The sequence below is a fragment of the Scyliorhinus canicula genome, chromosome 1 (assembly GCF_902713615.1).
Source record: "Scyliorhinus canicula chromosome 1, sScyCan1.1, whole genome shotgun sequence".
In the NCBI taxonomy this organism is placed as follows: domain Eukaryota; kingdom Metazoa; phylum Chordata; class Chondrichthyes; order Carcharhiniformes; family Scyliorhinidae; genus Scyliorhinus; species Scyliorhinus canicula.
The window spans coordinates 207,298,949-207,313,946 of record NC_052146.1 but is presented as its reverse complement, the minus strand read 5'-3'; the positions used below and the strand labels follow the sequence as shown (position 1 = coordinate 207,313,946).

Sequence of the window (14,998 nt, the reverse complement as noted above, 5' to 3'; positions counted from 1 at the left end):
GCTAGCTTTGCTGCCTCACAGCGTCAGAGACCCAAATTCAATTCTGGCCTCGGGTTACTGTCTGTGTGGAGTTTTCACATTCTCCCCCTGTCTGTGTGGGTTTCCACCGGGTGCTCTGGTTTCCTCCCACAGTCCAAAGATGTACAGGTTAGGTGGGGATACGGGAATACGGTGGGGGAATGAGTCTGGATGGGGGAGGCTCCTTGAGAGCATCAGTGCAGAATCGATGGGCTGAATGGTATCCTCTCTACTGCAGGAATTCTATGATTCTAAGATTATCACTCATTCATTTAAACTCCAATGGGTATAATCCGAAGTTGCTCAACCTTTCCTCCTAAGACAAGCCCTTCATCTCAGGAATCTAATGATGGCCACCTGGGCCTCCAAACAATGCCATGCCCTTCATGGTGCTCTATTCCACCCATGTGCAATGATTAGTAGCATAGGATAATGGAGGTGAACATTCGCCCCTTGGGCAGCTTTACCTGCACTTTCATTTTGCGACCGTTTTATGAAGGTGCGGGTGATCTTTATCTTCCAAACCTTTCCATCCTTCAATTGTAAAGTTGCTGTCACTTGCTATGGGCAATAGGTTCTCTGGCACTTAAGTTGGCAGATGTTTGTATAATGCAAGGCAGATATACTGGCACAGTCCTTGAAGAATGTTATCACAATGTCAGGCCACAGTTAGCAGGTCTATTTTCAGAGTTTCCTCAAAGCTAGTGATGAACTTAACTGAAGTGATTCAGTATCACTGCTGACTTGTGCCTGCTGGCCTTCCATCACAAGTAAAATCAGGAGACAGCAATGATCATTAAACTCTGTAAGGTCAGCTCGCATTGCACATCACTGCTAATGGTAAGCATGTAAGATGCTTCCCTAACAACTAGTTTGCTGCATTCTAAGAATATGTACTCTTTGCATAAAGCAAGGGAATTAATTGTCCAAAACTATATATACTCTGGGATTATTCAGATAGGAACAGCTGGCTTATTATTGTCCTGATGAATTTAATTACTTGAGACTGCCTGCAACTCTAAAAATGTGCAATCTTATCTTAACTACCTAAAACAAACTGCTGTGCAATTCAAGGTTTACTTTTAAAATGATAAACATGAATGTTTTTCTTTAAAGATACCTATGCATCATCATAGACAGATTATAGTTTCAATGGGGTTGAGTTCATTTTCATATTACATGTTTTCATATTAATGTCACCCAGAGTGATTCTAGCAAGCTCAGTTGCATGGTAGCCATCAATACTCCCACAATATGCACTGAGTTTTGGAACTGAACCAGTTTTTATGTCAATTCTACTTGGCTGTCTCCTTCAATAAGGAGCAACAGCAGCTCTGTGGAGTGTCTAGCCTTTCTATACTTGGACGTCTGCATCCTTGTTTTTGAGACCATTCGGCAATGGAGCATTTGGTACCTTGTAAAAGGTTGGCCAAAATTATTTCAGCACACCACGAGTCCCAGTGATGGAAACACGGCAGCGGTTTTACCAGTGGTGGCTGTAAAGAGGCTATTGCTAGGACCCTCTGGCCCATTAACGATGGCAGCCAGCCTCTCCAAGCTGCTTGTTCAAACAGTGCTCAGCTGCCAAAAGTTGCAAAGGTGAAACAGTTTGTGTATCCATATTGAGGTGCCCTCAAAGGGCTGGCATCAAAAAAAGTTAACGTGGCAGCCAAGGTCTGATGATTTGATGCCATGAACCATCCATTGGTGTTGTCAGGACTGTGGGTCATGGATCCCCTGGAATGGCTGAAAGAGTGCCTGCCCAAAGCCCCTCCTCCCCAGGGAAGCTAGTGATCTCACCAAGAAGCGGGGGTGAGAATCCTGATGCATGTCAAATCCAGTCAAATGGATGTGGGCTGCTATAGTGGCTATCAATAGGCCAATAGCTGGTCACCCTCCTCCAGTCATGGACAATCAATCAACTGTCATTTCTATTGATTTCCTGGCAGCGGGAGCACGTCTAGCTGCCCTCCTGCCTCCCAGTCCATTTCCTAAAGGCTGCTAAGGTCCTGGTCTATCCATCCAAGCTTTATTCAGGACACCTTTCTGGTGTAACGTATTTGCCATGTTTGCTCAACTATCGTCTTGACCGCATGTTGCAAAGTTCAAGGATAGAGAAGAAAACAGAGAGAAAATGGCATCCCCAATATTTGAAAAGCAACGCTGACTTTCAACCATAGGTAACAGAAGTGTGCTTCATCGCGAGACAGTTCTCTGCCAAGCAGGAAATTCCTTCCCATTTCCTCACCCTGAATTCCTTAAGAAATACATCCATGCCGAGCAAGGAGCTGTCCATGGTCCTGAACAGTTCCACATCTCCCAGATGAAGGGAACTCCATGAAAGCAGGAGAAATTGTGGGTGAAAAGAAAGGGGAATTTTGATTTCCTTTATAAATTGTGCTAGTTTTATCGATTGTTTTTTTGTTAGAAAAGAGTAAAGAAGGATATGGGGCAAAGGTAGGTGGGTGGAGTTAAGATACAGATCAGCCATGATCTCACTTGTAAATTATGTTAATCATTGTTAAGATACACAGGACAAGGGCATTGTGTAATTACCCACTTGGAACACTTATAAAAAGGGACAGTGCCCTTCAAGAGACTGTGACCCCTCTTTAATTTGTTTACTTTATTGATCATTTGTTCATTTAAAAAGAGCATAAAGAGGGTGTTGGGACACTGGGTTAGTGGGAGGGGAGATGGAATGCAAATAAACTTATTGTCAAGAAAAGTATTAGTGTCTAGTTTCATACTTCCAATTTACTGAGGGTCAACTTAATGCCACAGGGATCAGCACAGTGACTTGTATGAAGGGGCTGACTGTATTGTAAGCAATTTTTCTGATTATAAAAAAATAGGTAGGAAAGCAAGGTATGAGGAGGAGACAAAGAGTCCGCAAAGTGATATAAATAGGTTAAGTGACAAAAGAAAATTATAAAGAGAGACTGCTGGGTCACTGTGTTAGTAGTTAGGAGGTAAGCATATGTAAATGTGTTTTACTTGGTTATAGATTGATTATAAAAAGAATCCCCCTTCTCTTTGATTTTCAAAGAATAACCATCGTAAAAGGATTGCATCTAGTTTCATATTTCACCATCTGGATTGAGATCCACTAAGTACCAGAAACATCGAGACGGGCTGAACCTTCTCTTCTTCTGCTCCTAATATCTACTGTGAACGAGTACTGTAGTGTTAATCAAAAGAAGATGAAGTAGGGCAGCATGGTGGCGCAGTGGTTAGCCCTTCAGCCTCACGGCGCTGAGGTCCCAGGTTTGATCCCGGCTCTGGGTCACTGTCCATGTGGAGTTTTCACATTCTCCCCGTGTTTGCATGGGTTTCGCCCCCACAACCCAAATATGTGCAGGGTAGATGGATTGGCCACGCTAAATTGCCCCTTAATTGGAAAATATTAATTGGGTAATCTAAATTTTAAAATAATAGGTGAAAAAAAAGGTAGAATTTACAAGATTAGTCTCAGTCCTTTAGCATTGAGTTTGATTAGAGCCTAACAAGTGATGCTTACTGCCAGAGTCTCCTGATCAAAAGTATAACTCGACTAGAACTAGGGGGACACAGTTTAAAAAGAGGGGGGTCTCCCATTTAAGACTGAGATGAGGCAAATGTCTTTCTCAGAGGGTGGTGAATCTTTGGAGCCCTCTTCCCCAGAGGGCAGTGCAGGCAGGGTCTATGTAAATTTTTACGGCAGAGGTAGATGAAGGATCGGCGGAATGTGAAGCTGAGGCCACAATCCGGTCAGCTTATTAATGGCAGAGCAGGCATCAGGGGCCAAGTAGACTACTCCTGCTCCCGATTTGTGTGTTCCTCTCAAAATGATTTGTAAGGGCTTCGAATGGAAAATCAAAGAGAAGGGGGATTCTTTTTATAATCAATCTATAACCAAGTAAAACACATTTAAATGCTTCACATAAAATTAAAGAATATAGTTCACGTCTCAACATAAAGTCCTTACCTCTTCAACCAGCTGGAGCATCCGACGGGTACTTTCCAATGACTATAAACAGAAAGGAAGATAGAAAATACATGAAAGTAAAGCAAAAGCAAAAACTAAACAGCTTAACCATTTTTGTGAAGTACATAAAGAATCATAGACTAGAATGACAATAATACAGAATAAAAATGGTCATTTGGCCCATGGTGTCTGTGCTAACCTGTTAAAAGAGCTTTGCAATTAGTGCCACTCCTCTGTCCCTTTTTCCATAGCCTTGCAAATTTTTCCCTCCAGTATTTATCCCAGTTCCACCTGAAAGTTATTATTGAATTCCACTACATTTCCAAGTTTTGAGGCGGCAGTAGCATACTAGTTGTTTTACTAGACTAGTAATCATAGTATAGAATTACTACGGTGCAGAAAGGAATCATAGAATCACTACAGTGCAAGAGGAGGCCATTTGGCCCATCGAGTCTGCACTGACCCTCTGAAAGGATAGCCTACCTAGGGTCAGGCCTCCACCCTATCCCCTTAACACAGTAACCTCACCTAACCTTTTGGACACTAAGGCTCAATTGATCATGGCCGATTCACCTAACCTGCACATCTTTGGACTGTGGGAGGAAAACGGAGCACCATGAGGAAACCAAAGCAGACATATGGAAAAAGTGCAAACTCCACACAGGCAGTCAGTCACCTGAGGCCAGAATTGAACCTAGGTCCCTGGAGCTGTGAGGCAGCAGTGCTAACCGCTGTGCCACCATGCCATCAGCAATTCGAGTAGTCTGGAATCGTGGGTTCAAACCTCATCAGAGCAGTTGGGGAATTTTAATTGACTTAATGGACTAATTTTGGAATGTAAAAAAAAATCTGGGCGGGGATTCTCCCCTACCGGTGGGGTAGGGGGGTCCCGGCGTAGCGGAGTGGCGCCAACCATTCCGGCGTAAGGCCTCCCCAAAGGTGCGGAATTCTCTGCACCTTTAGGGGTTAGGCCTGCGCCGGAGTGGTTTCCACTACGCCGACTGGCGCCAAAACCAGCGCCAACGGCCTTTGCCGCCCGCCGGCCAGCGTTGGGTCTGGGCAAAAGGCCTTCGCCGGTCCGGCATGCACCGGTGCATCAGCAGCCGCTGCCGTCACCACCGGTGCATGCGCGGTGGGGGGGGTCTCTTCTGCCTCCGCCATGGTGGAGGTTGTGGCGGCGGCGGAAGAAAAAGAGTGCCCCCACGGTGCTGGCCCGCCCGCCGATCGGTGGGCCCTGATCGCGGGCCAGGCCACCGTGGGGGCACCACCGGGGTCCGATCGCCCCGCACCCCCCCCCCCCCCCCCCCAGGACCCTGGGGGCCCGCTCACGCCGCCAATCCTGCCGGCACAGAGGTGGTTTAAACCACATCGGCGGGATTGGCCGGAGAATTGCCGCAGGGGGCACGCCAATCGGCGCGGGGGGGGCGTGATTCCCGCTCCCGCCGATTCCCGGGTGTTGGAGAATTCTGGCCACGGCGGGGGCGGGATTTACGTTGGCCCCGGGCGATTCCCTGACCATGCGGGGGGCCGGAGAATTTCGCCCCTAGTGTCAGTAATGGTCACGAAGGTCAATTAGGCCGCCATGTTTTTTTTAAAAAGCCCTTCTGGTTCACTAATGTTTCTTAGGGAAAGAAATTCTGCTGTCCTTACCTAGTCTGGTCCTTACTTGACTACAGACCCACAGCACTGTGGTTGACTCTTAAGTGCGCATAGAATGGGCCTAGCAAGCCACTCAGTTGCGTCAAAACCATTGTTAAACACCTTGATGGGGAGTGTTAGCTTTGATTCATTGACATTTTAATGAGGTTATTGTTTCTATGACGTGTTTTCTTTTAAGTCTGTCTGTTTATTTGGACAAGAGTGAGAGGTATGAAATTAGGAAAATCTTCTGTTATTGAAATGATGAATGCCACTGCTTGATTGACACTTGTTTGTAGGACCAGCAGTTAGCTTTCCTAAGGAGATTTTGAATGGGTGTTTTTTTTTCTTGAGCATCTCAAAGAAATGCCGCTGTTATTATATGGTTCATTGGGACCGCACGGTGATGCAGGGGTTAGCACTGCTGCCTCACGGCGCCGAGGTCCCAGGTTCGATCCTGGCCCCGGGTCACTGTCTGTGTGGAGTTTGCACATTCTCCCCGTGTCAGCCTGGGTTTCACCCCCACAACCCAAAGATGTGGAGGGTAGGTGGATTAGCCACGCTAAATTGCCCCTTAATTGGAAAACAAATTTGTGTACTCTAAATTTATATTTAAAAAATTATATGGTTCATTGATTCTGTAAATGGTACATATTGGATGGGTGGGCATAAAGGATGCAGGGGAGCATGGAAAGGGCATAGAGATGTGAGGGAGTATAGAGGGTGGGTGGGAGCATGAAGGGGACATAGGGAAATGAAGGAGCATAGAGGGTGGGTGGTGGGATGGAGAGGGTGTAGGGACATGCAAGAGTATAGAGGGAGGGTGGGAGCATGGAAAGGGCGGACGAATATGAGGGGGTATCAAGGGTGGGTGGGAGCATGGAAAGGGTGGAGGGATATGAGGGGGTATCGAGGGTGGTGGGAGCATGTTGAGGGGATAGGGATATGAGGGGGTATCGAGGGTGGGTGGGAGCATGGAAAGGGTGGAGGGATATGAGAGGGTATCGAGGGTGGGTGGGAGCATGGAAAGGGCGGAGGGATATGAGGGGGTATCGAGGGTGGGTGGGTGGGAGCATGGAAAGGGCGGACGAATATGAGGGGGTATCAAGGGTGGGTGGGAGTATGGAAAGGCGGACGAATATGAGGGGGTATCAAGGGTGGGTGGGAGCATGTTGAGGGGATAGGGATATGAGGGGATATCGAGGGTGGGTGGGAGCATGGAAAGGGCGGAGGGATATGAGGGGGTATCGAGGGTGGGTGGGAGCATGGAAAGGGTGGAGGGATATGAGGGGGTATCGAGGGTGGGTGGGAGCATGGAAAGGGTGGAGGGATATGAGGGGATATCGAGGGTGGGTGGGCGCATGGAAAGGGCAGAGGGATATGAGGGGGTATCAAGGGTGGGTGGGAGCATGTTGAGGGGATAGGGATATGAGGGGGTATCGCGGGTGAGTGGAAAGGGCGGAGGGATATGGGGGGATATCAAGGGTGGTGGGAGCATGAAAAGGGCGGAGGGATATGAGGGGATATCGAAGGTGGGTGGGAGCGTGGAAAGGGCGGAGGGATATGAGGGTGTATCGAGGGTGGGTGGGAGCATGAGGCAGTGTGAGGATTAGAGGGCCCAATAATGTTTAATTCAACTTGGCTGGAGTCCCAGAGAATGGAGGCGGGCCTTCTAACCGCATGTATGCTAATTGTACTTAGCTCCAACTCCTCAGTTCCTTCTGCCACTGCTTACTTTTTGGCATCATTGTATCACTGAAGCAGCACCACTGCAGTGAACCAATAGGAAATCGGGGGTGGGGGGGGGGGGGGATGGGATTACAAGGTGATGGGCTTCAGTGCTCTTGCACAATCTGACTCACCTCATCAGCCACCTGGTCAGCACGCTGCTGCATATTCTCCAGCTCATTGCGCATATCTGCGTCATCGGCCATTATGGATTAGTGCCAATAGAATCTGTGACCCCAGAAAATAACAGCACCAAATAAGTCTGGAAGAAAAAGAAAGATGGGCGAATTAAAGTGAAGTATTTCAGCACAAAGATAAAACATTTTTCTTTCCTGTGCTTTTCTCTGGAGAAAAATATGATTATTTATTGTTCAAATTAAATCTGTTTTACTGATACTACAGTGAGGCAATTCTGATTAAAGGTCATTAACTCTGATTTCTCCCTCCACAGACGCTGCCAGCCCTGCTGAGTATTTCCAGCACTTTCTGTTTTTATTACAGATTTCCAGCATCTACAATATTTTGCTTTTGATCAACAACCTGCCAAAGGACTCACATTACAGTGCATTCTCGCATTGGCTGACTTACCACATCAAAAAACCGAGCGTCCCTATTCAATGATGGGACCTCGCTGAACTGAGCAACAGCCAAACGCAAAGGTTTGGTTTGAGGCCCAGGTGTCAAAATAAAACCTTGTGCTGCAAAAGTTTTTCAAATCATGATAATGTGTTTCTGAGTCATAGATTTATATCATGCGAAACAAAAAAGAAAATGATGCATAACATCGGTTACGGGCAGCATAGATCATCAGTTTTGAAAAGAGCTGTTTACCTATTCAGTCTTTGTGAATGCTATAACCCATGTCATGCTACATGTATAATCATCAGCTTTATTTCCTTTCTCTGATAAGCTACACCTCCTCTATTTAATCAGAATGCTTTAGAAAGTAGCAACACAAACCGAAAATGTTGTAAAATAAAATGATAACGAGTAGTCGGCAGTGAATTTAAAACTTTAATTCAATTGACTGATCTTCGTAAACCATGCATCTTCATTCTCAGAGTCTAATTTATATTAATTTTAATGAAAGGATCTTGCTCTAATAAGGTCTGGCAGGAAATCAGTGTGGAGTGTCTCAGTTATCTGTTATCAGCTTGAACACAGCTGGCTTGTTTCAAGACTGACTGAGATTGTTTTTAACCCAGCCCTGACTCTGCTGCTACATTGCATTAGTCGAACAATCATAAAACAGTACAACACAGAAAGCAGAAAGAGGCCATTCTGCCCATCAAGTCTGTGCCGGCTATTTCGTGAAGTAATCCAGCTAGTCCATATTCCCCCTGTTCGTTCCACATATCTCCCCGCCCTTTTCACCTCCAGGAAAGTTCCTCTTATAAAACTCCCTTTTGGAATCCGCTATTGACTCAGTATCCACCACGCTCATCAGGCAGTGTATTCCAAATCCAAAACCTAGTTTGAAAAAAAGAATTTCCTCATGTAGCAACTGGTTCTTTTGCCACACATCTTAATCCTTTTCCTCTAGTTGTCGATACTTGGACGTGTCTCTTTATTTTTAACATCTCTTAGCCTGTTCTGGAGAGATGACACGCAAAAACTATTTCCGGGCTGGGTCCTGCAACAGGTGTCAATTTCAAGGGACCAATGCTTATTTTACATTACCACCAGGGACGCCTCGATAACGCCTTAACCGGTATTGCATTGGGCATGTTTCCACCATTTATGGAGGTTTGTAGTGGATGTAATGTATTTGGATTCTCAGAAAGCGTTTGATAAAGCACCAAACTACAGGTAATTACACAACTTTAGGACTCTTGAAATGAGGGGTGACATAAGCTTTGTTTGAGGATCAGTAAATGGAAGAGAACACAGCGTGTCGAAACAAAAAGGTAGGTTTTAGGTTGTGACTCGTGGGGTATCATAAGGATCAGTACTTTGGCCTCAGCTACTTACAATCTAGACCATTGACATTGGCCACTATTTTACGGCATTGCTCACGGCTGTGGGAATGGGAAATTTGGAGAGACAGCCATAAGCGTTTTGACTTTTGGTGGCAGTGGATGGGGCCGGAAAATCCCAGCTTTGGATGAAGACGCCAAGTGTACTGCAGTCAAGTTTGCTGATGACACAAAGCTAGGTGGGAAGGTAAACTGTGAGGATGACGCAGAGAGGTTGAAAATTAATATAGGCCGGTCAAGTGAGTGGGCAATGAATATATTGTGGGAAATTGTGAGGTGATACAGTTTGCAAAGGAAAAATAGAAAAGCAGTTTATTTTTTAAATAGTGAGAGACAGAGAATTGTTCGCAGTTGGAGGGACCTGGGTGTTCTTGTGCTCAAATCACAGAAAGTTAACATTCCGGTACAGCAAGTAACCAGGAAAGCAAATGGTATGTCAGTCATAATTACAAAGGGATTGAAGTGTAAGAGTGAGGAAATTTCCACACCCAGGTGGCAGGACAGCTGACCCAGGCAGTTCTGCAGTCAAGGCCCTTTCCCAGTGGTGGGCTGCAATGCGGATTAGCTGCCCGTCCCCTTAGTTACAGGGGTTTGAGAATCCAGGGGGGGGGCGGTGCGAATCCCGCACAGTCACCCCAACGCCGGCTGCCGTATTCTCCGGCGCCAGTTTTCAGACGGGGGCGGGGTTCATGCCACGCAGGTCGGGGCCGTTGCCAGCGGCCCCCCGGCAATTCTCCGGGCCTCGATGGGCCGAGCGGCCACCCGTTTCTGGCCAGTCCTTCCGGCGTGGATTAGACATGGTCCCACACGGAGGGACCTGGCAGGTAAGTCGGCTGGTGCAGTCCCCGGGGGGGGGGAGGGGGGGGGCACGGGGGGATCCAACCCCGGAGGGGCCCCCACAGTGTCCTGGCCCACGATTGGGGCCCACCGATCTGCGGGCGGGCCTGTGCTATGGGGGCACTACTTCCTTCCACGCCGGCCCCTGTAAGGCTTCGCCATGGCCGTCGCGGAGAAGACAACCCCCTGCGTATGCGGCAGAATACGCCGGCCAGTCTATGCATGCCCGGCCCTTCAGCGCAAGCGCTAACTCGCGCAGTCTCTTCGGCGCCAGCTGCCACGGCGCCAACCACTCCAGCGTCTACCTAGCCCCCGGATGTTCGGAGAATTCACCACTTTCGGGGGCTGTTGATGCCAGAGTGGTTCACGCCGGTTTTCCCGCCAGCGTGGGGACTTAGTCCCGCAAGAGGAGAATTCCGCCCATGATCTCATTGAAACAATGTTCATAAGGGGCTTGACAGGGTAAATGCTGAGAGGCTGGTTCCCCTGGCTGAGGAATATAAAATGCTGGGTCACAGTCTCAAAATAAGGGGTTGGCCAATTACGACTGAGATGAGGAGAAATTTCTTCACTTGATGAATAATGGATCTTTTGAATTCTCTACCCTGGAGAGCTGTAAATGCTCAGTTGAGTACATTCAGGACTAGATTGATAGACTATTGAGCACTAATGGGATGGGCCGGTAGCATCAAATGGCAAATTTGAGGCGGTAGATCAGCTGTGATTTTATTGAACGCAGAGGAGGCTCGAAAAGCCAAATGGCCTACTCCTGCTCTAAAAGAACGTCTGCTCTTATGATTGCTGCGACTATTATAACAATAAACCTTGAATCTGTTCTTCCACCAACAGAGGCTTCCCACTGAATGTGCACAGCTGGAATATGATCCCTACAGTTTGGATATAGAATGACAAAATACCGTTTTACTTTTATAAACAGTAACAAAACTCACACCAGCTGCATTCATTACATACAGTTGTTACTTGTAGATTAGCTTAATGTTTTAATTCATTGGCGTGATACTATAATTTTGCAACCCAGCAATTATTTAATACTGAGCAGAACTGCAGGGGTGGCAATAGAATTTGTAACACTTCCAAGAAAGAGAGTCACAGTAAGTCAAACCAGTCTTAGCCCCCAGTTCTGAGCTAGCAACTGTGCAAATTTTACATGGAGAAGCCATGGTTACACCATCCTGTTCCCTTGTCCCCATTAGCAGAAGAAAGCTAAAGGTTTCAAATTATTGCTGTGGTGCCCTTACCATTCCTATTAGTCTTTAACATGGATGCTGTTGCCACATATGCTCCTATGCTTGGTTTATTTAGTCATTCTCGGGATGTGGGCACTGGGCATTGCTGGTAATACCAGCATTATTGCCCATTTAAAAAAATAAATTTAGAGTACCCAATTATTTTTGTCCAACGGACAGTGAGCTGGGACCGGGATTGAACCCGGGTCCTCAACGCTGTAGGCAGCAGTGCTAACCACTGCGTCACCATGCCGTCCAATTATTGCCCATTTCTAATAGCCTTTGTCATAACTGAACACCTTGCTATGCTTCTTCAGAAAGCAGTAAAGTGTCAATCACATTACCGTAGGACTGGAGTCACATGTAGACCAGGGTGGGACAAGCGCAGCAGCTTTCCTTCACTCAAGTGAATCAGTTGTATTTTTGATGACCACCTGACAGCCAAATTGACACCTGGGGCTGGATTCTCCGCCCCGCCGCGCCACATTTCTGCCCCGATCCTCCGGCGGGATTCTCCATTACTCCATTAATGGGGTTTCCCATTGACTGGCTGGCAGCCCCACGCTGTTGGGAAACCCCTGGGGCACCGGCAAAATGGAGAATCAAGCCGGCGGAGAATCCCGCCCCATTTATATTCCCACGTTCTACATAAAATTCTAAAATTGGTTTGATTTTATACTCGCATTACTAGTCCAGGCCTCTAGAATACCAGCCCAGTAACGTAGCCAGTATGTTAACCTACCCTTAGGGAGAGGCAAACGACAGAATGAGATGAGATAATAAAGGAAAGTCATCATAGCCCCTGACGACCATAGAGCTGACTAGCGTCGCTGGCAAGGCTAGCATTTGTTGCCCATCCCCAATTTCCCTTAAACCGAATGGCTTGTGAGGCTATTTCAAAGTCAACCACATTGCTGTGGGTTTGGAGTCACATGTAGGCTAGACCAGGACTTTCCCTAAAGGGTATTAATGAATCAGATGGGTTTTTAACAATAATCGATCATAGTTTAAGCATCAGCCTTCATATTACAGAGGCAGAATTTTCCCAAAATTGCAGAGTGCTGGATCAGTTGAAAACAGCTGGGTAAAACTCATTGGCTTCACAGCTGGCTTTTGTGGCTAGATCCTCTGAAACTTCAAAGTGCTGGCGAGGATTACACAGTCAGCTGGAGGTGGGCGAGGGGCCTTGAGGGAGAGGAGCCTGAGGGATGTGGGAGGAGCCTACGCCCACCGGCAAAGGGCGCTCTGATTTCAAAGTAAAATAAAATAACACCTCCCCACACACAAATCGGGAGCCCGGGCAGACAAGGGAACACTCCCCCCCCCCCACCTCGAACACAGAGGCCGACCTCCTCCCATCAACATTCCATCGTCGCGTCATCCCATACACCATACAGGAATCAGGGTGACCCACAGACCCCCCCTCCAGCATCTTTGATGGCATCAGGGCACCCGCCCAATTCTCAATTACTGCACCCCCACCAAATATAATGGGGGCGCGCCCCCCCTCCAATGGGGTTTTCTAGAGGCCCCACCCTCTGGCCCTGGTCCCGCCCACTGTCTCTGCCAACCTGGTACTGCCCCTGGCAAGTTTCACCGCTGCCAATTCTTTTTAAACCAGCAGTGATTTCAGCCGGCGTGATGTCATGCCAGAGGGTGGAGCATTCAACGCTCACGGAAGCAATGGTGTTAAACTGTATAATAATATTTAAATATAGTCAATTTCATGTTAATCAGATTCATGCCCTTCTGGACGTCAGCCGATTACGTCACCAACAAAGCTGAGGGGGTGGTGGTGAGGGCAGGGAAGATCTCAAACAGATCTCGCCATTGAAAATCCCGTTTTGGCTCTCTCACAAGAATTAGCGAACAATAACAGGATTTGCGCCTGAGGCGAACGGGCCCTGAGAATCACGCTCCGAATTTTTATTAATTCAATTCAAATTCCACCAACTGTTATCATAAGTTTTGAACCCATGTCCGAGCTCATTAGGATCTGGATTACTAGTCCAATGACAATACCATTTTGTCACCTATGACAACAGCAAGCATGTAAAAGAGGTCGTGATTAGAGAGGAGGATAGCTGAAGGAGAGAGGAGCAATCAATAGGAGGTTGGACCAACAAAGTCAGGACGGAACTGAAGACAGAGTGACATGGTTTCATAGATATCCAGACAATGGCAGGTTTAACATAGTGGAAACATGATAAAGTAGCACCAGCGAACCAAGGGATGATGAATTAACGTTTAGGGAAAGGAGGCTTGTGGGACATGAGGAGAAACCCTAGTTAATTTTGGAGAAATGGGTGACCATGGTGACCATCAAACCCCAAAAAGCTGCAGAGGAAGATGAAGTAACATGAATGGAGATTCAATCAAAAAAGCCTAATTAGAAAGAATATAATTTTTAAAATTCCTTTACAAATGGAACTTTCTTCATTCTTTAAAGTTTTATTTAAAGACAAAATCTCTAAAGACAGAGAGGGGACAGAGTGATTCTATACCCTATTAGACTATTTTCCCTGAGGTGTTTTTTTTTCCAAGAAAATAAATAAATTAAACTTTATTTCTCCCACTAATAGCATAATTGCTGTTATTGGGCAAAAGAAGTTTCAAGATGTTAAGACAATTCATTCTCCAAGAGCTGTAATAAAATGTAACAAATGTGAAAATCCAATGACCATGTTCATTATAGGTTGAACATGCTGGGATAAACACAAGATAAAATGTCCTTAAATCAAAATTTCCTTGAGGAGATGTTTCCCCCACCCTTTCCAACGCTTGTTTCTGACAAGGTAAATGACAGAATGAGGTAGATTTTGTTGGAAATAAAACCTTGTTTTAACGATGCGCGTTGTGCTTAATGCACAAACCTGCCAGCAATTTCAGAGGATTAAGAGATATTCTGTAAATGGCGAATCTCCAGAACCTTGGATGTTGATTTACTAAATAGTGGGGTCTTTCAGAAATAGCTCACTAAATGTGCCAGAAATGGGACTCTGTTTTTTGTCCCATTAAATCGTGCCTGTCATATCATCCTTAGCCTCCCTGATACTCCTAGGAACATGCTGCAGCAGGTTAGGGCTCATAATTAACAGCACAGTAGAAGAACATAGAACATATAGTGTAGAAGGAGGCCATTCGGCCCATCGAGTCTCCACCGACCCACTTAAGCCCTCACTTCCACCCTATCCCTATACTCTTTTTAGTAACTTGATAATGCATTCAAATTATTCCTCCAGCTCTGAAATAAAACAATTTAATTTGTTACTTTCTGAGAAGTAGGCAATTTTTGTTAAGAGATTTAATTTTTAAAATGTCAAACAGTGTACTTTTAATTTTTGTCTCACTTTTCTGCCTGTGTTTTCTCTTTCTTTTTTTAAATTTTAGAGTACCAATTCATTTTTTCCAATTAAGGGACAATTTAAGCGAGGCAAATCCACCGACTCTGCACATCTTTGAGTTATGGGGGCGAAACAAGCAAACACAGGGAGAAAAAGATAAAGATGCATGGCATTAAGGGTAAAGTAGTAGCATGGATAGAGGATTGGTTAATTAATAAAAAGCAAAGAGTAGGGATTCATGGG

At 46.2% G+C, this 14,998-nt stretch overlaps 1 protein-coding gene across 2 annotated transcripts in view; it reads right to left on the bottom strand.

Annotated features, from left to right (window-relative positions):
- snap25a (synaptosome associated protein 25a) overlaps positions 1 to 14,998 on the bottom strand; it is a 186,438-nt gene that overhangs the window by 74,915 nt on the left and 96,525 nt on the right. For both annotated transcript variants that reach the window (XM_038806670.1, XM_038806662.1), the window contains exons 2-3: positions 7,486 to 7,613; positions 3,986 to 4,027 (exon numbers count right to left, since the gene is read on the bottom strand). In XM_038806670.1, the coding sequence (XP_038662598.1) occupies positions 3,986 to 4,027; positions 7,486 to 7,557 (114 nt within the window). In that variant the 5' untranslated portion in view covers positions 7,558 to 7,613. The remainder of the gene's footprint in view (positions 1 to 3,985; positions 4,028 to 7,485; positions 7,614 to 14,998) is intronic.